This window comes from Mauremys reevesii, linkage group 1, assembly GCF_016161935.1.
Source record: "Mauremys reevesii isolate NIE-2019 linkage group 1, ASM1616193v1, whole genome shotgun sequence".
NCBI classification, from domain to species: Eukaryota; Metazoa; Chordata; order Testudines; family Geoemydidae; genus Mauremys; species Mauremys reevesii.
In genome coordinates, this window is record NC_052623.1 from 334,585,001 (window position 1) to 334,609,102 (window position 24,102).

At 43.5% G+C, this 24,102-nt stretch overlaps 1 protein-coding gene across 7 annotated transcripts in view; it reads right to left on the reverse strand.

Annotated features, from left to right (window-relative positions):
• Positions 1 to 24,102, reverse strand: part of LHFPL3 (LHFPL tetraspan subfamily member 3) — a 406,285-nt gene that overhangs the window by 105,931 nt on the left and 276,252 nt on the right. For 2 of the 7 annotated variants that reach the window (XR_005591757.1, XR_005591758.1), the window contains 2 exons: positions 14,982 to 15,118; positions 12,677 to 12,808 (listed from right to left, as the gene is read on the reverse strand). The exons of 3 other annotated variants lie outside the window; for them this stretch is intronic. Coding sequence is in view for 2 of the 4 variants with exons in the window: in XM_039517429.1 (XP_039373363.1) it covers positions 15,063 to 15,118 (56 nt within the window). In the remaining 2 variants the exon portion in view is untranslated. Of the gene's footprint in view, positions 1 to 9,950; positions 10,036 to 12,676; positions 12,809 to 14,964; positions 15,119 to 24,102 lie in introns of those variants that run through there. 2 more of the 7 variants (XM_039517462.1, XM_039517429.1) reach the window with 2 other exon arrangements.

Consider the following 24,102-nt stretch of genomic DNA (forward strand, 5'->3'; position numbering starts at 1 on the left):
GGCTTCATCCCAGACAGACCAAAGGGTCTGCTCCCCAGATGTTTTTTGTGCAAGATGGTACAGGAAGAGATCTTCATTTTCAGGTGTTCCAGGTGAGGCTGGTATGTCAGGCTACTCTCAAGTATGTGACAACTGGAGGTCAGTGGCTGGTCTTGGACATAGATCAGATGGGTCAATAGGCAAGATGATTGTTTAGATGGAAAGTAGTTGCTACTAGCTCCATTGCTGGAAGTAAGTGATCAAAGCATTCATATCTTGGCTGAGATTCCCTTCAGTCCATTGGAAGTCATTTCCAGTGTCAGCAATACAGATGTTATCAGTATATACACACCCCTTGGCCTGCATTTCAGGAAGTTGTATATGTACATAATGAACAAAAGGGAGCTAAAACTGACCCTTGTGGAAATGTTTAAGGAAACGGATTTTCTTCCAGACTTGCAGAATGAAGCTTTGGTGCTAATTATATCTTGGATGAACTGCATCATTGGCCTAGAAGGAATAACTTGCAGTAACGTGGCAGTCAGACCTTTGTGCCACACAGTGTTGTAGACGGATCAATAAGGACTGTACCAGCTTTCTTTCCTGACGCTAATGTGTCTTCTATGTCATGAGTGAGATGAAGCACCTGGTCTTGGGTGCATCATCCACTCCTGAATCCAGCCAGAATGTGAGGCAGTTGAAGATGAATTACCTTATTAATCTGCATCAGGATTAGTCTTTCCATCAATCTATAGGTAACACAGAGCACAGAAATGGGTTAGTAGCTCTTTGGGTCTGTCAATGTTTTCCTTGCCTTGGGAACAGCTATGAACTTAGCTCTGTGCCATGCTTTTGAGATACTGCAGCCCTGGGTACAAAGATTCAGAAATCAAAGCAGCAAACCTTTGGTGATTGGTCCAAACTGAGAGATGAACTCATTGTGGATCTACAACCTATCCTGGAAAACGATCCCTCACTCTCACAGACCTTGGGAGGCAGGCCAGCCCTCGCTTACAGACAGCCTCCCAACCTGAAGCAAATACTCACCTGCAACTACACACCACACCACAGAAACACTAACCCAGGAACCAATTCCTGTAACAAACCCCGTTGCCTACTCTGTCCCCATATCTACTGTAGCGACACCATCAGAGGACCCAGCCACATCAGCCACACCATCAAGGGCTCATTCACTTGCACATCTACTGATGTTATATATGCCATCATGTGCCAGCAATGCCCCTCTGCCATGTACATTGGCCAAACCAGACAGTCCCTACATAAAAGAATAAATGGACATAAATCGGACATCAGGAATGGTAACATACAAAGCCAGTAGGAGAACACTTCAATCGCCATGGACACTCTATAACAGATTTTAAAGTAGCTATTCTTGAACAAAAAACCTTCAGAAACAGACTTCAAAGAGAAGCAGCAGAACTAAAATTCATTTGCAAATTTAACACCATTAATTTGGGCTTGGATAGGGACTGGGAGTGGCTGGCTCACTACAAAAGCAGCTTTGCCTCTCCTGGAATTGACACCTCCTCATCTATTATTGGGAGTGAACTTCATCCACCCTGATCGAATTGGCCCTGTCAGCACTGGTTCTCCACTTGTGATGTACTCCCTTATCTTCATGTGTCATTATATAATGCCTGCATCTGTAATTTTCACTCCATGCAGCTGAAGAGGTGGGTTTTTTTTTTTTACTCATGAAAGCTTATGCTCAAATAAATCTGTTAGTCTTTAAGGTGCCACTGGACTCCTTGTTGTCATTGTGGATATTATCTGGTCCAGGAACCTTGTTAGGCTGCAATTTCTGTATAGCCACATCAAGCTCTTGATCAGTGAATGCAGCAATCCGGTTTGTGGGTCTACGCAGACCCTGCCATCTCTCAGCTGCCACCATTTTAACTGCATGGCTGAAAGCTTTGTCACAACGAGGAGCTCTGTTATTGGCCATCAGCTAGGATGTGATGGAGTTTGCTGTGACTGAGTATTCCCTCTTGTCCAGACACTACAGCGATGTGTGTAAAAACTATAAATATAGTTATAATCCAGTGTGCTTATTTTAATTCACTCAGCAAACTGAATCCCTACATTTATTATTTACCAGACTTAAGAAATCCCCCTGTAACCTCACTAGATTGAAATGATAATGGGTCAGATGAAGACAAGTACTTCCAGGCACTAGCAATGCTTGACTGCAACCCAATGTATGCTATTTTTTTTTGTTACATAAGAAAATGTTAGAGGCTGAAAATATGTCTTGAAGTGCTTTCCCCACCTCTTAAAACATGCTACTAGGTAAATAAAGTCGGATGGAATTCTATTAGTGCACAATGCCTATCCATTTACCACTGAAGCATCATAACTATCAAAGGTTTCAAACATCTTTAAATTGATCCGTCTGTGTTTTATTTGGAATGTACCTGTAATGCGGAATGCTCACCGTCAATGCCACATTGTGGCCAGGCAGGGGTGGGGCATGTTGTCTTCCTCCTGGACATCCTCCTTTCTCACTATAGCTACGCCCTGGAGTGGCCTCACCTTGCAACTCAGCTTCTAGCTGCGTCCTACGTTCCAGCCTTCCCCTTATGGGGCACACAAAACTCCAGTAATAGAGCAGTCTTCAGATGCCTACAAGGGCTTTAGGGCTTTCTCCTTCGGTCAGGGTCTTGGGGTCTAGATGTGAGTTTCCCACCAACGGATAAGCTCCTAAATCTGTTCCCTCCTTAATGAGTTGTTAGTGGAGCCCTGGCCCATCCTCTACACCAGGCTCCAATCCAGGGCTCAGTGGTGGGCAGCTAAATTCTGCACCTTGGGGTGATAAGCAGCTGCCTCCCTGGGTCACTTCCTACCAGAGCCCCCTTTATCTAACTGAAGAACACAAAATAAAGTTTCTGACCTTTTAAACAAACACCAGTCACTCCTTTGCAGACTTGGTCAGGTCACTATTGCCAGGCCTCTGGCAACAAGGGCTCCTGCAGGACTTCTTCCTCAGAGCTCAGGTCTGCTCCCTTCCACTGTCTGCCTCCCTCGGAGCTGCTCAGCTTCCCTTTCGGAGATCTGGCTCAGGCTTGTGCAGGGTTTGCAGGTGTGGCAGGGCAGGGCCATCTTCACCCAGAGCTGATCCTCAACCTGTTTTTCTCCAGCAAGGGGTTCGTACATCCCATCACAGTACTGTAAAGCTGGTGATACACCTCCTCGATCGTGACCCTCTGCTAATAACTGAGACCTATATACTGAATATGATGAAGATTTTCCTGGCTCAGGACAAAATGATACGCACAGCACCTTGGAAATGAAGGCACAACTGTTCATTTCAGGCTCCAATTCTGAACAATCTAGAGGCAGAAATGGCTGCCACTTTGAGAGAAAACTACTTATCTGCCCTACCAATTGACCTCTCTCGCTCTTTGACTGATAGCAGAAATCATATCTGAATGAACTCAGTGGAAATTTTGCCCTTTCTTCTCTTTGTGAATTATCTGCTAACAGGACTTGAGTTTGGCACATTTGTTTGTTATTTGCAACCCAGCCCATTGGTTCTGCACATGCTATTCACATTGACTATCTTCTGTTAGCTTCTATTTGTGATGTACAAATGGTTCCTTCATTCACATGGTGGTGTTTCTGCTTCCTGACTTGAACGTCTGATTTCTCTCTTTGTTGTCTGTTTATAAAAGTTTCAAAGATCTCAGAATGGCCATCTGCAAAACTCCTTGTAAACAGATATTTGCACACGTTTTTGAGAGATTTTCACTTTCTTGACATTACTGGGAGTGAGATCATCACTCCCATGAACGTTCACAGAAAACAAAAAAGATTTTCAATACCAGTGTGTATTCATGGTTTTTATTTGGACAAATGCTTGTGAACTCTAATTTTGCAGTATTCACCCAGCTCTGCCAACAACAGTGCCACACAGGCTAAAGTTTCTCATGGCAACAATTTGGCACTGTAGGCTGTACTTTTCTCTTCAACGGGCAAGAGATAGTGTTTGGTCCTACACAGTGCCCACGCGGGGAATGTTGCCTGCATAAGTAAAAAGTGACAAGCAGAACTGTGCGCAGAGGAACCCAATCCTGCATTAATGAGAGACCTGTTATGCACTGCCAAGTAACTCCTGCCCAGCAGCAGGCTAGACTAGAATATGCAGTGAAGCAGCTCATCAGAGTGCGGATGTCTCCCCAGACTCTGTCATTCTCCCCACACGTCCTGCCCCCTTTTCACTATGCATATTTACAAGACAGAAGAGGTACATGAGGTCTTGAGACTCACTACTGCTCAGTGCAGAAGTGGATGCCTAGCAATATCCACTGCTGCAGGTACAACAACCTTTTGATCCCTGCTTTGGACTACAGGTGTTATAGGATCAAAGTCACACAGTTACCCATCGTTCCTTGCATTATGCAGACAGCAATTTCTTTCAAGTCTGTCCACAGGACTACATTATGATGGTTGTTTTTATATGTGCTTTTATTACACCTTCCAGCCAAGGATTTCAAAGTATTAAAAATGTTAATGAAACAATCCTCACACATGCCTAAGACAGGCATGTATCATAAAACCAGCCAAAATGGGTCCGACTAACGGTCCATCAAACCCAGTATCCAATCTTCCAACAGTGGCCAATGCCAGCTGCTTCAGAGGGAATGTACAGAACACATAATCATTGAGTGATCCCTACCCTGTCATCCATTAGTATCTCCATTTTATGGATGGGAAAACTGAGACATCACGCAGTTAAGTGCCCAGTCCAAGGTCATACAGCAAGGTAGCAGAACTGGAAATAGAATTCAGGTCTCCTGACTCCCAATCCTCTGGTCTGACCACAAGGCCATGCTTCCACTGCATGAAAACTAGCTATTCAAAAGTACAAGTAAGATTCCAAACTGCGATTGTGCTGCTTCTTGGCTGGTGAGCAAAATAGCAACAGTACATACTGCTCACCTTTGCTCCGCTGATGTTTACTACTATTTCAGCACTGAACAAAAGAGATGCATTTTAAGATTAAATACAAACATATGCTTCCATTCTCAGTATGTCTTTCAGTGGCCTTCTACGGAGGATCCTGCTAATCCCTTCTCTTACTCTCTTCCATTGATTCCCCACCTTGCAATATCTTTCTTTTGGTGGCAGAGGGCTGGATGAAACTCTCCAGGGAGCATATCAGACAGAGGGGCGCTGCAGAAAGTCAAAGAGGCACATACACAGAGAAACAAGATATTCCTTTCTGATCAGGGCCAAGTCCCTGCAAACCCAAGAAGAGGGGTACCAGCTGTAAGAATTGAAGTTGACTCTTTCGCAGGATTAGAACAGTGACACTCCTTGTAGTGAGTCGGTGTGGCTCCCCTCCTGCCCAGCAGAGGGAGCCCCTAGCCAGAAGCCTGAGGGGGCGGGGCCAAGGAGCATTGAGCCCGCCCCTCCAAGGGTCAGGCGGCGACCTGGAAGGATAAAAGCTGGCAGCCAGAGTTCAGTCGGGGGCAAGCCGCCGCAGGGAGCAGACGTGCCACAGCTTGCGACTGGGAAACCTCCAGGACCCAGGGCAGCCGCCCAGACTGGCCGGAGCTTCCCCGCGCCCGTTACCTGGAGGAGCTCCCAGAGCTTCCCCATGCCTTCTATCCGGAGGAGCCACCGGAGCCTCTTCGCCCCTGCTGCTACCCGGAGGAGCCGCCGGAGCACGCCTGGCTGGACTTCCCCGAGGAACTGCCGGACCTGCCACCAAGCCCTGGCCGAGAGGAGCCCATGCTGATGGACTGGCCGGGGACCGACGCCACAGACCAGGTAGGCCCTGAGGGGGAGACCGGAAGTAGCCCGGGGGTAGCCGACCCCAGTAAGGCTGCAGACACACCCGAACCTATATCAGTGTGTTTCGGTCAGGATCCCCACTGACCGTCAGCGGTGATAGCCGCTGCTAGGGCCCCGGGCTGGGACGCAGTGGAGTGGGTGGGCCTGCGTCCCCCCTGCCACCTCACTCACGGGTGGCAGACTCCCCCTCACCCAACGTTCAGGCGTAAGAGCCCGAGCTTAGGTATTATTGTTTGCTCAGCCCTGAGCCAAAAGGGTCTGAGCGTTGTGACTCTGTGTTTGGTGCCCCGCCTGAACCTAGGGCTGGGCCCCTTTACACTGTACTGCTGCTCGGCCCTGAACCAGAGGGCCTGAGCTCCCTGAACTTGGTGCTTTGCTCAGCCCCGAGCCAGAGGGCCCGCACCTTGGGATTTTGTGTTTGTTGCCCAGGAACACTGGGGACCTGCCCGGACCAGACGGGGTGTAGTGAGTCGGTGTGGCTCCCCTCTGACCCTCGGAGAGGGTCGAGCCCCGGTCACACACCCTTACACTCCTCTACTCTACTTTTAGTAGCTTTTGACTTACATAGTTAGATAACTGTCTGGTGTAAGAATTGTAAGTTTATTCAATTGCACAATCTGAGCGGAATTAGCTTTTTACATTAACAGAAAAAGGAATCTGTTCAAGTGTTAATTAAAGCAAAGGTTATTGGGCTTGATTCTGATCTCACTTCACCAATATAGGAATTAATATCACTGAAATTAAAAAAGTTACATTGTATAAAAGCAGTGCTAGATTAGAGTCCGGTACACACAGTTTATGTTTTGTGAGTAGAACACAATTCCTAAAGAAAAGAAATATTCTAGAGGCTAGGTGGAGTGGTGGGTTTCTATTCAAAAGGCAGGCATTTGGCATTTTGTTCCAGTCACAAGTAAAATGAGTCTACAGGGCTTTACTTATACCAACCCAGACATTCGTTCAGTTAAAAAAAACCTACCAAACAATTCAGCATCAGAGTCTGCCTGCCAGAGTGGGTTGGGGGAAAGATTAGAATGTAAAAAAGCTTTGCAGGCTCTGCTAAGGTGCATTTGCAGAGCTGTATGGCAGAACTTGTCCACAGCTTCACAGCATAAGCTTGCTTGTACGAACACTAACAGCCCTTGCTTTTATACCAATTTTTCTTCAATTGTAACAAAAGGAATGTTGCAATGCCAGAATGCTGAACTTCCTGGAATTGATATTTTTATACCATTTCTCTGAGATGATGATAGCTCTGAGAATGAGATTTCCACTTAAGAAACTAAAAGAATTTTTATTTCTCTTTTAAAAGGAAATTACTTTATGTGCTGTTGAAAGGTTTTGGGTTGACAGCAGCAGAGACTCACATCCTCTATTTATCCATAGAAGAGTTATAGCACGGCCACTTGCAGTGTAAGATTCCCCCCACTCCTGCTACCAGTGTGCCTCAAGTCTGTTCTGATACAGACATCTTTAACTTTAGGGACAAATTTACATTCTTATTCTACATAATCCTTGATCTAATGTCTACTAAGATTATTTAACATGCATGCTTTCTCTGGATGATCAAACCACATAGAAGAATCTGTGACCTCTAGAGGGATGGATAGTGGTCAATCAAGTTTGACCAAGCAAGGTAAACTTACTGTTAGAGCCCTGCGTGGATACCAAATTTGTATCCACATCCAATCTGCGATTCGCAACCATGGTCTGTGAATATTCACAGATTTTCAGGGCTCTAGATATAAAATTTGAATCCTCATCCATCCACGATCCACAAAGATGGTTCACGGATATCTGCAGATTTTCAGGGCTCTACTTATTGTAGACTTCTTCTACTGAACCCAGAAAACAGGGTGAAGAAATGTAGGAAGCTATGAACCCCTGTAATCTCAGGTAGGTCCCAATTGTAATTTGCAGCTGAGATCTGATTATTTTAATGGTGTACACCCATCTGCAGAAGTTTATCCTGTAGCAGATGTGCCATGCCAGTTGAACTGATAGTAGCTCCTATGAAGATTATCACCTGAGATAGTATGAAGGTTAATTTTACTTTGTTAATCTTCAATTGAAACGGGGAACAAATTGTCCAGGGGCAGAGTGCACTTTCTGAGGTGAATAAGATCAATCAGCCAGTCTAAGTAGGGATAAATATGGATCTCTTGGCATCTTAGATGAGCTCCCCCTCCTCCACAGGCAGCTAAGCATGTGGGGAACACCACTGTCTTTAATGGTAACTATTTCTTAGTACTGATCTGAGGTATAGCTAGATATATGTATGCTTGAGGTCAAGAGCTAAAAATCAGTTCTGAGGACTTAACTGGGCATTATAGAGGCTAAGGTCACTAGTTTAAACTTGAATCTTCTAAAAAGTTCTTGAATCTTTTAAGGACAAAGTTTGCCTGTTTTCTTGAGAATAAGGAAATCCTGGGAATAGAAACTCCCTTATATTGCTTTTGAAGAATGCTGATATAGCACAATAATACGGACACTGGTGTAGCCCTAGCTAATGAATCTTGGGTCACTGCATCCTTTGTATTACCTCACTTTGAATGTTTGGTAAAGTGAGAACGTACCCAACAGCGCTAATGGAACATGCTCTCTCCAGAGTGGGGATCTAGTCTGACAATACCCAGAAGAACAATATCCAGTGGCTATGTAAGTTTCAGTAGAGATATCTCAAGGGTGGTCCGCTTGGAAGAATGTGTTTTTTTTCAGGTGCAATGTGTAAAAAGAGAAAACAGAAGAAAGACCATATTAGGTCAGCGCAATGGTCCATCTAGCCCAGTATCCAGTCTTCTGACAGTGGCCAATGCCAGGTGCCCCAGAGGGAATGAACAGAACAGGTAATCATCAATCCCCGGTCGTCCATTCCCAGCATCTGGCAAACAGAGGCTAGGGACACTATCCCTACTCATCCTGGCTAATAGCCATTGATCGACCTGTCATCCATGAACTTATCTAGTTCTTTTTTTAACCCTGTTACAGTCTTGGCCTTCACAACATCAGAGGAAAAACCGAGGTGACACTAATTCACTGGATATCCAAAAACATTTCTCCACTGGATTGGGATTCAGAAGAACTGAGTTCAATACCTTGCTCTGTCCTACTCTGCTGGGTGACCTGGGTGAGTCATTTTACATCTTTGTGCCTCAATTTCCCTATCTGTAAATAATAATAATTGGGATAGTTGGGATAATAATACAAACTACCTTTGTAAAGCACTTGAAGATAGCTAGATGAAAAATGTTATACAAGAACTAGCTACATCATCAAGGAACAGCTACAGGGAGATTCACCATTTCTCTGATCTCAATCCTCACAAGTGTCTAAAATACATGTGTAAAGACCAAAACATCTTTTAGTACAACTGTTTTCATGTTCCCCCAAGGCAGACACTGTGCTAGTCACCTTCTCTCTGATATTGTCTCTCCTGTAGCCCTCCCCTTTCACTCTGAGTTATTCCCATTAGAATAACAATTTCAGCAGCACCTGTCAGCAGAACCTTTAATTTTTATTATTATTCATTATGTTTATTATGGTAGTGCCTAACAATCAACCAAGAACTGCTGATCCAACACAGAGGACTAGATGGTCCCTGACCCCAGAGCTTACAATCTAAGTGGACAAGACAGACACAGGATGGGGAAAAGGGTAGAACACACAAGCAGAGTGAACAATGCAATGGTGGCAAATGTCATGTTCAGGCCTCAGGTTTTTTGGGGGGAGGGGGTTACTTAAGAGGGGGTAAGCTAAGTGGAAAGAAAAGGGAAGGGAGACGAGACACTGAAGGGAAGGGAGGTGAGAAGGACAGGGCAGGGGAGAAGAGGATAAGGAAGCGGGTGTGGAGTGAAACTGAGGTGAATAGAGGGGACAGGGGGAAGGTTTGAAGCAAGCAGACAAAGCCCAGCCAAAACTGTAGAAAGTTCTTTGAATGTCCAGTGATCCAAAGGTCCCTGCTTTGGCTGCTTCTGCTCCTATTGGTTTGAGTCTCTGGCTAGCTCCTCTCTGCAGATTTCCCCTGAAGCCACATGGTAGGAAGGGAGGAGGAGAGGGGGAGAAGAGGAGGAAGGGACCTTCTGAGTCCTAGTGCCCCTGACTGTACATGCATGTGGGTGGGTCTCTCCTGCATTATTCTGGCTACAGGGTTGTGCTGGGTGCCTTGATATTTGATACTTGAGTAGAGTGTTGAAAAGTCATAATCCTCCTCTTGGTTGGTCTAGTGGTCACAACTAGAAAGTTCTGCAAGAAGATAAATTAAAATTTAGAATCTCTCTACCCATATCTCCATCTGGTTTCCCATCCTGACACTGACTATTGGATTCTAGATAGAAGAATGTAAGATGTCTATGCCCTACGATGTATAGTATCAGCTATGTTCAGGAGAGCTATAGACAAGAGTTGAACAGAACCCAGATCCACCAAAAGTTTGCCCACACCTCCAAAAACTTTGATGACCCTATGACAGGCTTCTCTCTTTCTTCTCTTCCAGGCCCATGAACTCCCCTGGTCTTTCTTTTCACACTAATCTGGATCTCACTAGATTCTTCCTATAGGCGCCTCCAAATGTACTTCTTGATTTTTCTCACTAAGGCAGCCTAGTCCATCTCCCCTAATCCTGACAGATTTCTTATTGTTCCTCTATCTCCCCATGGGCCAGATGGAAGAGGCCCCATCTCTCGCTTCCTCTGACTTACTGCTGCATCCAGGCCCATTTCAGATTCTAAGGCCTGGTCTACACTAGGGTGGGGGGATCGAACTAAGGTACGCAACTTCAGCTACGCGAATAGCGTAACTGAAGTCGAACTACCTTAGTTCAAACTACTTACCCGTCCTCACGACGCGGGATTGAAGTCTGCGGCTCCCCCGTTGACTCTGCCACTGCCGTTCGCGGTGGTGGAGTTCCGGAGTCGATGGGAGCGCGTTCGGAGTTCGATATATCGCGTCTAGATGAGACGCGATATATCGAACTCCGAGAAGTCGATTGCTACCCGCCGATCTGGCGGGTAGTATGGACGTACCCTAAGGATCTAATTGTATTCTGCCCTGACTACAGAAAGGTCTCTAAGTCTCCAAGACCAATACAGTCCACCTGTTAGTCTCACATTGGGGCTGGTGACATTCATTGCCTTTCCAGGTGCTATAATCTTAGCACTGACCAGAAGTAGCCCACTGAAAGGTGGGAGGACATATTTTTTGCAACTGTTTGATAAACTACTTTCTTTAACTGGAAGAGAAAGTACGAATTGGAATCAAACTATGCAACAAGGAGAGTAGAAGATGAAGGGAGGGCTATTTTTGTCTTAAGTAAATCAATATGTTCATTGAGAGTTGGGGTGAAATCTGTCACTGGGAAGTGGCAGACAAAGCACAACCATTATCCCAGGAGACTGGATTTCTTGGAACCCCCCCAAAAAGAACAGCCAGCTATTGGATTAAATCACTCTGCTAATTCAACAGGATTCTACTGCTGAGGAGGAGGGGGAATGAAAAGAGATAGTGGTACTTTATAAGGCAGATACATCAAGTCATTTTAAGTTACCTTCTGGCTCTGCACAGAGTTAATGCATATTGTCAGGACTATCACTATATTTGCACTGCTCATCACTGTTGTGAACCTGATCTGTAGGGACAACCTCAAAGGGAGAGAGAGCAGTTAAGGCTAAATTCTTCATAAGAGCCTCAGGTAATTTGTGTCCAATTTGAGACAGCTGGGACCTAGTTTTCAGAGGTGCTGTGTGACAACTGCAACTGAACAGAATGGGCAGTGCAGATGCTCAGCACTTCTGAAAATCAGGTCACTGATGTCTAAAGTTGGTCACCCAAAATCTTAGGTACTCAAAATTACATGCCATTTTGGATTTTAATCTCTATGTCCATTTGTTCCTGATGAGATTGCTAGTAAGAGTGCTGGTTGTGATGGTCTTTTTGTCATATGGACATCTGTCCACCGGCAACTAAACTGAGATTAAGCAATTTGTTTTACATATTTTAGCCATCAGCCATCTTGTGGTTGCAATTTTCAGTAATTTTTCATCAGACGTGGGCTAGGTTTGAACCAGTGACCTAGAAATGAAAGGCACAGTGTGCCATTACGAGGCATCAGAGCTAGGCAGAGCACAATGCTCCATTCTAAGAAACAAGGTTTAAAATATTAACTATATTGGATGATTACATTGCTACACTCTCTGTGATTAAAAAGCAGAATTGCTGAAAGCAGAGGGCTTCGACTTGAGTGATAACACTAACGGGCCTCAATGTACTTATTATCTGATAACATTAAGCTTCTTCTTTCTAGGCAGGTTAAGAATGACAGGACTATTTATAATGCATTTATTTTTAGAACTCAAAAAGCAACACCAGAAATATATTTGGAAAAAAAAATCACTGGGAGAATCCCTCTTATTTTTATTCCTGGACATGACTGAACACGGATATAATCTTTTCTCTATAACCGGGAAAAGTTAAGAAGAGGAAAGACATGACCCTAAGGAAACCAAAAAATCTGAAACAGTGAGAGAGAGAAAATTCCTACAGATCAGAAGAGATATAAATAGGATGGCTGTGTTTATATAAGAGAGAGAGACAGGCAGAGGCAGAGAGGAATGGAAGAAAAAGGAAGGGAGGGACAGAGGTGTCATGGTTATGGAGTAACTGAGGAATCTGACACAGGAACATCAGGTTAGACAGGAGGGATGAATCTAATATTTAAAATTAATTATAAATACATAATTTGAAAGATATGCTTTATATTTCCTATAGTACATTTCACTGAGAGTTTTAAGTAAGTTTTTATCAACAGTTCAGACTATTAATTTACTGTTTTCTGATTACACATTATTTCCACTATTCAGTACTGACCTGTTACTCTTCTCTTCACATCAGTTTAATTCTTATTTTTAACCTTTGTTTCTTTCATGAGTTAGTTTTTCAAATATTAGGAACCAGTAAAACCTCAGTCCCAGAGAGTGAAGAATTAAGCCTATAGGAACTGGAGACAACTGGAATCTTAGTGCTATTAAAAGTCAAGTGAAAAGGAAAAAAATAATAGAATGAAAGATAGATCTATGCTAAACCCTGCCCACCACTAACAAGACTGAATGGGTGGCAGGGGGTGGGGAACTGAACTAAAAAACAGGAACAGAAGAACAAAGCAATTTGCATACTAGAACCTATCTCTAACCTGATTCTACAGAAAGGGATGAAAAGCCACACAGCAATGCGCCCAGATAGGAAGTATCTTCCTAACAGCAGGCAGGTGTAGTGATTGTCTGTCTTATGTCCTGAAGCTGGAGGGGTTATATCTCTTTTAAATCTGTATCTTGCTTTTTAAAAATACCTTCCGTGGTGCTGCCTGGTTCACTGAAAATATCTCAGACTTCACCACGCATCAAGCAATCAGATTTCTAGTACATATGATGTTGCGTTTTGTAATGTGTTCAATGGACCAGAGAGCATAATTAGTACATCACAGCAGGAAAAAAAAAGAATTAAATTTAAAATGATGTAAAACTTATTTTTGTGATGAATTCCTCTCACAAAGCCTGCTAAGCAGAAGTTTTTAATAACAGAAATCTGTTTAGCGCAGCTTTAATTTTTGCTTTTCAGTTCACCTTTTAAAAACATTGACATTTGCAGTCAGCCTCCAAAGTTGTCTATGCTTTCTTTCTTTTGGTCTCAGCTATGAGCTTGGCTCAGTGGGGTTACAGAAACTTAGGGGGCTTAGTGGTTAAATGAGAGGGCTGGATGCTTAACCTTTTATCCATTTGAAAAAAAGGATATAATACCTGCCTACCTCACGGGGGTGTTGTGAGGATTAATTAATTTAATTTCTGTGAGGTTGCTTTGAGAGAATCAGATGAAAGATGCTACACTGGGGAAGTATTATTATGATTGTATGTGCCAATACTCTTAAAAGCTTGCATGATTTCTCCTTCAAGAGACTGCAGGGATTTTATTTTTTTAAGATTTTTTAAATGTTAATTCTGCATAATATTTAAACTGCCCTTAATAAACTCCACTTTTCCCCATATGCCCATGATTAAAGTGATAACTTCTGTTATATTTTAAATGCTCCCAAGGATTCCTGCATGCCACTGATACCATTTAGTGGAAGCAAAACTAAGCCTGATCTTTCTTCTCACAGTTTAGCGTATCTATGTGGTGTAGACTCTTGGAATAGCAGCCGTCAGTGTGTTGGGCAATATAGTGTGATTCATGTTTCTTTAGGTCCTATGTGCCCAGTATTAGTAAAAGGGATATTTACAGAACTGTATGGTTACTGTGAAATATGTGCTCTGTGCAGGTAGCAGCTGAGAAGGTGGCATCTTATGTGCTCTCATATCCAGCCTTGTAAAATAAAGACGTGGGTGTAGAGGGGGAACATATGAAGAGATCACCATGCTTTCAGCAGCTTTACCACATGAAAGGTTATATTATCACACTTCCCTGACAGGCACAGAGGGCCCAAAAAGTCTGCCCTCACAGAGATTCCTACACATTCTTCCCTGGATGGTGGTCGAGCCTGCACTCAGAAGGACGAAAGGTTGGTCCCCCAAACCAGCAGCTCTAAGGGGATCTGCACAGAGGCCCTTTGTTTCATCTTTATTCTCAACCCCACTCTGTCTTCTCTAGATCTTTATCAACACATCAGAGGTTCACATCTGCTGACATCTCAGAGGAGGCATTCCCCTCTTCCATGCCCCTGGGACCAGATCTTGTTCATCTCCATGCCCTCTGCTTGTGGCATCAAAAGAAACAACATGGCCCTAAAGCTCATGTGTTAGTGTGTTAATTCACAATCCTTAGCATTTTTTACCTTATTTTAATCCACTTGTAGATCCAGGTTTTGAGTGAGTTTTATTGTACCTAACACTTGTGACATCCAGTTGATGGGCAAGAAAAAATATTTGCTCAGAAAATTTCCACAGATGCTAGCTGCTTCGCTACTGGTTTGAGTGTAGACAGGATTGATTCCCTCCCTCAATTAAGTCCCTCTCTTCATGAGAGAAATACTCCGATGTACTCCAGTCAGAAATATTTTTTCGGAAACCTCACTGATTTATAGACTAATTGGTGGCCATGGGATTTAAAACTATATGGATTTTGGTGCCTCAAAGCTAGATGGATTTTGAGGGCTATTGTAAACTTACAAGTGCTAATCATGTCACAAAGACCTGGAAGGATACATTAAGAAAAGCTTCTCATCCATCTTCAGGAAAACAGGGCAGCTATGGTGTTTGACTGGCAGATTTATTGTTCTTAACGTGTCAGCTTTGCCAATACAGAATAAAAGTTAACAATTGCAGAACAGCAGGGAGACTACCTATAAAATGAGATGGAATAAAGGAGGTTAGTTTTGCTCTTTAGATAGCAAGTGATGCTGCTGAAAGTGTAAAGGCCACATGCCAATTAATTCTCAGTGGGTTCTCAATTATCATTCTAAATTCAGCAATTAGATTCTGAAGGCGAATTCTGAAAGGGTACATAAAGCCAGCAGTTAAAAGGCTGCTACAGATTTTTATTTTCTCCTTAACCATTTGGCATCACTTCTTGCCATGCTGCCAAATGCTGTGTTTTTGTTAAGGATGCTAGTCTTGTGCTTTCACGGCTGTCCTCATCACAAAGATGATGCTTTCACACTTTTACAGTGTGACTCCTATGGCACAATTCCAGCTAGGTCTTTGACATTTATATCTTCTCTTTAATATTTGAGTACATTCAATCATACCTGATATATTTCAGTTACTCTGAGGGATGTGTATGCTCTTTGGTATAACTACTGACTGATCTTTTGCACTTTACCAGAGTTTTATTTGCAGGTGTATTAGCAAGGCATTATTGTGCAGTGTTATATTAGATCTTCAAAGGAAGCATGCCACTATTGGATACCATACCAAATATTAGCTCCTAAAACACTTGTGAAATGGTACCTGAAATACTGCACTCAAAGAATTCTGTCAATAATTTAAATAAGACTCTCAGGGCCATTTAAAACTTTGGTGACTTGCAATAATGGACTCAATTTACTTGGGCAAAACTCCTGCACATTTTGCTCCCTGAGAGAGAACTGCAGGATCAGGTCTAACCTGTCCCAAAGATTCATATTTTGGATCAATTAGTTACTTAAAACAAAAAGTATCATTACTAAATATTTAGTATAAAATTAATTACTTTCAATTATGCTAAACTAGCTTTCTATTTTAAGCATATGTTTTTAAAAGTCATCAAATAGGAAACTATCGTACTACATATATTATAGATTAAAGATGCATCCAAGGTATCAGGTATTTGCATAATGCTGCTGTTTTTCACAGTTCATATCTAATGTGCGCTCATCATTCTCATCTTATAGATCACTAAGGTAGAAATGTAATAAAATGCATCTGGACTATTGCTGATGTGTTCAGGAAACAACAAATTATTTACCTTTACTCTTTATTGCAGGTAGCAATACTGCTGGATTTATTAAGTAGCTGAAGAATGCTGTCTACCCATTAGGCCCTGCTTTTGACTAGAAAGCCTTAAAATTGCAAAGAGGTGGAGAATGTTCTTTGGATTGTAAATCTTTATTTGTATTGATCCAGAGCTTGAGATGTGCTTAACACCTGAGACCAGACATTGTTACAGGCTTGCACAGCAAGTTCAGGGAGTCGGGGAGGAAAACTTGCAAGGATATCAGGAGGCAAAGAGTACTCACAGCACATTTAGGTCCAAACAGCAGTGTTTATTTTGAGGTGCTTCTGTGGCTGAACTTAATGCAAATATAGAAGAGAACAAAGGTGGTGGTTGGCTCTCCGTTCTGTGGGGAGAACTGTATGGGTCCTTTCTCCATCCTTCTTCTTCTCCTTCCAGTGAGGAGCAGAAGGAGACAGAGTTGGACAACATCCAGATCTCCTGTACACAAATGGGAGCCAATAACCATATTCATTTGCTCTCACTAAAAGGGGCTGGCATCTCAGCAACAGAAGGTCAATTTTTTCAGAATGAAAATGACCCTTAATTTACTTCAGGCCATCTGATCAAATAGAAGCTGTAATTCTTGAGACAGTAACTCGCCTCTGTCCCGGCTCCGTGTCGCGTCTGTGCAATGCACAGCGCATGCCTACTCCAGCTCTTGCGAGCGGCTAGTGCACTTATTCCTGTTGCCTTAAGTTCCTGTCTCTTATCACTTGTGTTCTGGTAACAAATCTACCAGAACAGTTTAAAGCTGGAGATAATTGAAATGCCTAAGCTTCAGAAAGAGAAAAATTCGCAAGAAAATGCAGATAAATACAGGTGAATCCAACTTCCCAAATTTGTCAAAAGAATTTTAGAACTACAGCTATTTTGAAGTAATTGATTTTACAGCGTCCAGTATTCAATCAAGATTTAAACAACAAAATGATTCAAATCTTGAAACTCTCATAACTCCAAAATGTAACAGAAACACAAGTTCAAGGCATGCTTCAAATGTATAATAACGATTTCAATCAGGATTGACTGATAGCTCAGCTTCATCTGCTGGAAGCCAACTGTCAGCTTTCAGAAAGATCATTAAAGTCAGTTCAGAAACAATCATGGCTCAAGTGGGGTATGATTTTACTGGTACAGAAGGACAAATCTGACGATTGACAGCTTACAGGTGTTGCAGAAGAATTCATTTCAAGAAACCCTAGGTGAACATCATTGGTTGGAGCCTTTTCAGATTTGTAAGTCATTCTTTTGACTCATGTTTTAAAAAGTATTGCTTTAATGTGTAGTTTTGTATCACAACTAAACACCATTGGAGCCACATGCTCAGCCATATACAAAGTACTCAGGTTCTGACTATGTGCATGTGTTGTGGCACTCCTGAGGGTGGGAAAGGACACAATGGAGCCAAAGAACTCCAGGCCTATATCACTACTATGTCACCTCTTTAAACTGTATGCAGAGGTGAAAGTGGGCCAGTACAGCATGCCGGTAAGAAGTGGCTGCCGGTACGGGCCTGTACACAGCTGACGTTAAAGCACTGCCATGGCTTTAACATCACTGCCCCTTTTGCCCTCCCACCCCGTTGGCAGCCCTGCTGATAGGATCCTTAAAGCATGAGGCCCCGCCCCTTCTGCCGGAGCCAGGCCCCCATACCGGTAAGACTTTTATGTTACTTTCTCCTCTGACTGTATAGGTGTCTTATCCTAACTTGTTGGATAAGTGCCTATCACAACTTGTTGAAAAGCAGTTAATCCTACAGTAAGAGGCAAAGTGAGTGCCCAGAACATACTCCGGAAGCTTGCAAATTGAAAATGGGGAACCAACCCAGCAACACGAAGAGCCACTGCATCTGCACTTCGCTATTCAACAGCCGAATATGTATGTCTGGTGTGGGAAAGAGCTGCTCACTCAAAGAAGTTGGACCCTGTGCTGAATGACAGCTGCCACTATATCATGGGATGTCTAAAATCAACAAATGTGAACAGCCTTTATGTGCTTGCTGGAATTGCTCCACCGGATATCAGGAGAGCAGTCACAAGCAAAATGGAATGATTATGACAGGTTGAAGATACCAGACATTCACCACATGGCCCCACCACAGAAAAGCTTCCTAGCTGCAATGAAACCACTTCAAAAATCACCGACGTCTACATGACTGGAAATTATGGTGCACATGGCTTGAATTACTCTAAGAGGACAAACCAAATGCATATGTGACATTGCCAAACGCCTTCCTGTGGGTGTGGAGAAGGAATGGTTGACCTGGAGATATTTAAATCACGTCTAAACAAGAATCAGTAGGTCAAAAGTCAATATACAAAAGTGGGACTATTCCAATGATACAGACACACATGACTGTGGTGAAACATAAACCATGGAACATCTATTGGTCTGCTGTCTCCTGGAGGAATTGTGCACCATAGACGATCTTGCCTGGGCCATATTATGTGCCCAACACTGGAAAATACTATGATTGTGGTGGAAAAACACGAGAAGAGATGATGACTAAATAAAGTAAGATAAATGAGTTTCTGTTTCAAACTCTGTTTTCTTTATTTATTAATGCAATCCCTAAAATTTTGGAGGGGGCCTACAGGCTATGCTCAGGCATTGCAGGCAAACATTTTCTGACTTTTATTCAGTCTTGGACATAACATCATAAGACTACAACATCACTTCTAATGCAACTTCTAGTATTGGTATGAGATTTTACTGCATGTTCTTTATCCTGCAGTTTACTGGGACTCATTCCTCACCCTGGCACTCACACGTTACATTTATGCCACTCACTACTCCCCCTGCTTATATAAACTACCTCAATAACTGTGGATTTAAAATATACACCTTCAACCAATCAATGCTTTGTTCCTCTGGATATAGTGGAACAAATTCAGCCCTGGCTCAAGTACCTGCAACTCTATTTATTTGGCCCAGTATTGTGTATTCTGCCTCTTCTGTGCTGCATTTGTTACAAAGATGTACAGCTAATGTGAACAGTGTTTTGTCATAAGAGGGGTTCAAGTTAGGCCTGGACGTAGAGAATAGAGATGTAGATCAAGGGAAAAATCCGTTATGAGCCAAGTGCCCTGTATTACTTCAGCTTATCCCTGGATCTCAATTCACTAAAAGGATTTTCTGTTTTTTTTTGTTTTTTTACATATAATACAGGCAGTCAAAATTATTTTTAATTTTAGGCATTATTAAATCTAATTAGGGAAAAAATCTTCTACCAGTAATGCCTTGAAGTGGCAGCATTGTGTGCCTCATTCATTAGGACGACAATTTTTTTCTCTAATATTGCTATTGAATGAGGCTCCCCACAGAGTTTAGCAGCATGAGAGCCCTCCTTCCATGAAGCAGAATGCCATTCTTCATACTCCTCCTTCATTAATCATTGGGGAGCGGGCACCCTTACTTCATGGTTTTTCATATTTTTACGGAGACTAATGCATGCATATGTTTGGGGGAGAGAGGATTTCATCTTATCACAGAAAGTCAGGCTGGAAAGAAACTCCTGGATTATCCAATACATCACCCTGCACTAGTGCAGGATAGTCCTTTACTTTATTAGTTACTTTAATTTACTGTTGAAAGCCTCTATTTTAATCTCACTGGTAAATATATGCATATTTTCTAAATCCCATTATACAGTATATTTTATTTATTCTAGTCTTACTGTTGCCAGCAAATTAGAACAATTTCTCCTCCTTTTGTTGGTAAGTTTCTTTATGAATTCACATACTACTGTATAAGCAGACTGTTTTGCAAGGTGGTGCATATTTAATGTATGTAATCTTTCGCCATAGTTTATTTCTTCTAACTCCTCTGTTATCTTAATGACTGTTCTCTACAGTTTCTAAACAAAGCCCTTGATTCTGCCATAGGATCTGAATAGGTGGGGTTTAACTATGTAGATTCAGTAGCAAAAGTTAAGAGTCTGTCTTTAGCACCACAGCAGTCTCTTCCTGATAATTTTAGGTTATATTGTTTACTATCCTGGACCCATTTCTCCATTGGACCCCACTAGTGAGGACAGTGACCCAAAAATCCCTTAATGCCAACTGGCAAGGGAGCTACAGGAATATCCTGATTCTGGTATGTACATGCTGGTTCATTAAAGAATGTCATGTGAGGTCTGCAATGACAATTGGGGTCACACTGGTCAATATTGTTGTGAAATTTATGTAAAGGCGCTATATAAGGATTTATGCATATATACTGAAAATATGTTCTTAGAGTCTGTATAAAGGTATCAGCAGAGGTGGAGAAAGATTTTCTGCCAGCCAAAGGATGTTTATTCACCTCTCTCTCCCCCTCAGGATGTTAATTAAGCATTGTAAGTTAACACAGTGGATACCCTCTTACATACAAAGTCAATGAAAAGATGCAAAGTCAATAGAGAAGCAGCTCACAGGAAAAACAAGCCACAGCGAGTTATACTATCTCTGAGTACAGACAATGAACTTTGGGGACTAAAAGTAGAAGGCAAAGAAGACACCCCCTTATTCTGCACCCAGGGATTAAATGGGCAGTGCATTTACATTCATGAAAACAGGATCTCAGCCAACTTTGGTTGAAACACACTCAGTGGTGGAGTAGCCACTGGGCCAACGGGGCCTGTTCCCAGGGTCCTGGCCAATTGATGCCCTGGAAAAATAGGCACCCAACCATCCACCCGGTGCTCCTGCTGGGGAACGGGGTCAGGGCTTGGGGGCTTGCCCTGCTCCCCCCGCCTGGTGCTTCTTCCGGGGAAGAGGGGGGGACTGCAGGTGCAAGAGGTGGGGAGGGGCCCTCACTTGCTGTGGCCCAGGCCCCCCACACCCTTAATCCGCCTCTGAAGACACTAGCTAAGATAAAACTTTAGATAAGAGGTTAACCTGTTAAGTCAAGTTTAGTCTCCAGAAAGCATGTAATAATTATGTTGTATATGTAACCTTTTGTTTCCAATATCATTACTCACTATTATTTGAATATGTGATAATAAACTTATCCTTGTTTTCACCATGTTTATATCTAAGTGCTGTGATATTAAGCTAGGTGCTGATCCTGAGCTGAATCATCCAAGCTGGTGTGCACATAGTTCCCTTGGGGACAGCTGACCTGGTATTTCTATGAGTGTTCAGTGGAGAAGGGTCTGGATACTACAGTGAAACACTTCAAAGGGGCTTAGGGACTCAGGTGCATCTACTGTTAATTTGCAAGGCAAAGTCAGTCCTGGTGTAGCTGCTCACACACATTTCTCTGGGCTAACAACCTGGCAGTGTCAGGGAGCTGACACCCAGTTAAGCACAGGCAAGACACCCCCAGCTGCCAGTGTGAGCGTAACAAGGTGACTTCCAATCCTGGGTACCCCAAGAACTGTCACAAAAACTCCTATGCTTGTGTGGAGTTGTACTGACCACGTGACTTTGCACAGGTGTTGAGATCATGTTAGCAGATCCTAATGCAGGTTGAGACATAGGAATGCACAGAAAGTATGGGATCCTATTAATTCCTCTAATACATACACACCTCTTTCATTGAAATCAATAGGATCTATCTGCACATATCTGAGGTCAAAATGTAGTCCATACATACTATGGATGTGTTGAGTTATATTACTTGAAACAGATGACCACTTCAGTTTAGACACAGACAATATATTTAATACCTCAGCAGACTGGTGGGGGTGGGGGTGGGGGGACTGAATGCTCTACTACAAGTATCACATGTAGGAACAGAGAGGTTATAATTTGTCTTTATGAAGCTGTGGTTAGACCCAGGAGTGGCACTAGGATTTCTGGCGCCCTAGGCAGAATTCAGGGGGCAGCATTTTATGCGCTCCCCATGGGGCATGCGAGAGCTTCCGGTTCCATTCCCGTTGCGCCGCCGAAATGCCGCAGGTGACAGCGGCAGTCATTGAGCTGCTCAATTGCCTGCCGCTGTTTTCCGTGGCACATTGGCAGAAGGTCCTTCAGCAGCGCAATGGCAGCGGAACCGGAAGCTCCTGTGCGCCCTGTGGGGAGCGCACAAAATGCCGCCCCCCGAATCCTGGTGCCCTAGGCGACCGCCTAGGGTCGCCTAATGGAAGCACTGGCCCTAGTTAGACCTCACATACAGTGCTGTGTGTAGGCAGGTTCCTTATTATGGAGAGGTGATGTTCTCACCACAGTTAAGGCTGCAATCATAAGCAGCCTTATTTTTATCTCCCATATACTTCTGGGTGGCAAAGTTGGTATAACCTGTAAATAGCCAGGTTTACACTGGAGGTGGAGATTTTTTCAGATACAGTTTTAAGAGACTCAGTTAAACTGCCTTTTGGTTATAAGTCATTACATTTTTTTGGATTTGCATTTAAGATTTTCTTGTGAACCTCCGGATCAAAAATGTCTTGGTACTAACCGTTCAAACTTCCCTTATGTTTAAAAAGCCTTGTAAATTCATTGTGTAGGGCCTATGTTGTAGGCTGTATTTGAAGAAAACGGATTGTAATTAAACAAAGTAATTAGCAATTGCATCTAATTGTAATGATTATAGTGTACGTATGAGCAGCTTGACTTTTTTGTAGCTGGTTGCAGCTGAAAGAGAACATCTGAGTCTTTTACCACTTTAACAGAGCTTTTTGCCTTAGTTCAAATGGCAGAGAATTGTGTTTGGGAACTATCAACTCGGGCAAGGATTTCCAAGTTTCTCTGTCTAAAATTAGGCACTGAAATGAATGATTCAATTTTTATTCAGCACCTATGAAAAGTGGAGTAGTCAGGGCCGGTGCAACCATTTAGGCAACCTAGGCAGTTGCCTAGGGCGCTAGGATTTGGGGGATGGCATTTTCTTCAGCAACAACCGCGGTGGCCGGATCTTCGGCCGCCCCGGTCGCCACCGGCATTTAGGTGGAGGGAACTGTGGCAGAGGAGCGCGGGGAGGGCTACCTGCAGCAACTACGGGGGGGGGGAAGGGCGGCACGCAGGGGAACTCCCAGCCCCAGCTCACCCCTGCCCCGCCTCCTCCCCGAGCACGCCGTGGCTGCTTCACTTCTCCCGCCTCCCAGGCTTGCAGTGCCTAAGCTGATTGGCGCTGCAAGCCTGGGAGGCAAGAGAAGTGAAGCGGCGACGGTGTGCTCGGGGAGGAGGCGGGGCAGGGGTGAGCTGCTTCACTTCTCCTGCCTCCCAGGCTTGCGGCGCCTAAGCTGATTGGTGCTGCAAGCCTGGGAGGCAGGAGAAGTGAAGCAGCGATGGTGTGCTCGGGGTGGAGACGGAGCAGGGGTGAGCTGGGGCATGGGGTGCCTCAGGGCGGAGGGTGGGGAGCTGCTGCCAGGGGGGGGCGCCTCAGGGCAGAGGGGGGGAGCACCTCAGGGCGGGGGTGGGTGTGTGGGAGGGCACAAGGTGGAAGTTTCACCTAGGGCGCGAAACATCCTTGCACCGGCCCTGGAAGTAGTTATATGACTCTTCCTTTTAGGCACCTAAGAATAAACATTTGTCTTAGGATCTTAGTCCCAGCTCTGCAAGTCTGCCTGGCTTATCTGGTAAATGTGGTGTTTGGCTGCAGCAATGGATTCACTAAAGAATAGGACCCAGGTAGTTTCCCTCTTCCTTGTAAAGTAAGAATACAACTGGTCAAGCTGGTTTTGTGTTACAAGCATTAAAAAGCACCCTGAGCGTGGAACTAGAGGAAACATGTGGATCACTCCTAAGCTTGTACAAATGAAGGATGGAAGAGAGGTGGGTAACCATGGCAAGGAAAGGAAAATGTCAATTAAGGAAAGAGACTAGAACAAAAATAGTTAAATTTTAGGAGTTATTTTACAGAAAATTAAGTGCCAATTTTTAAAGCAAAATTTTAAATATTAGATTTTTATATCTCAGGAGACCTCAGGGG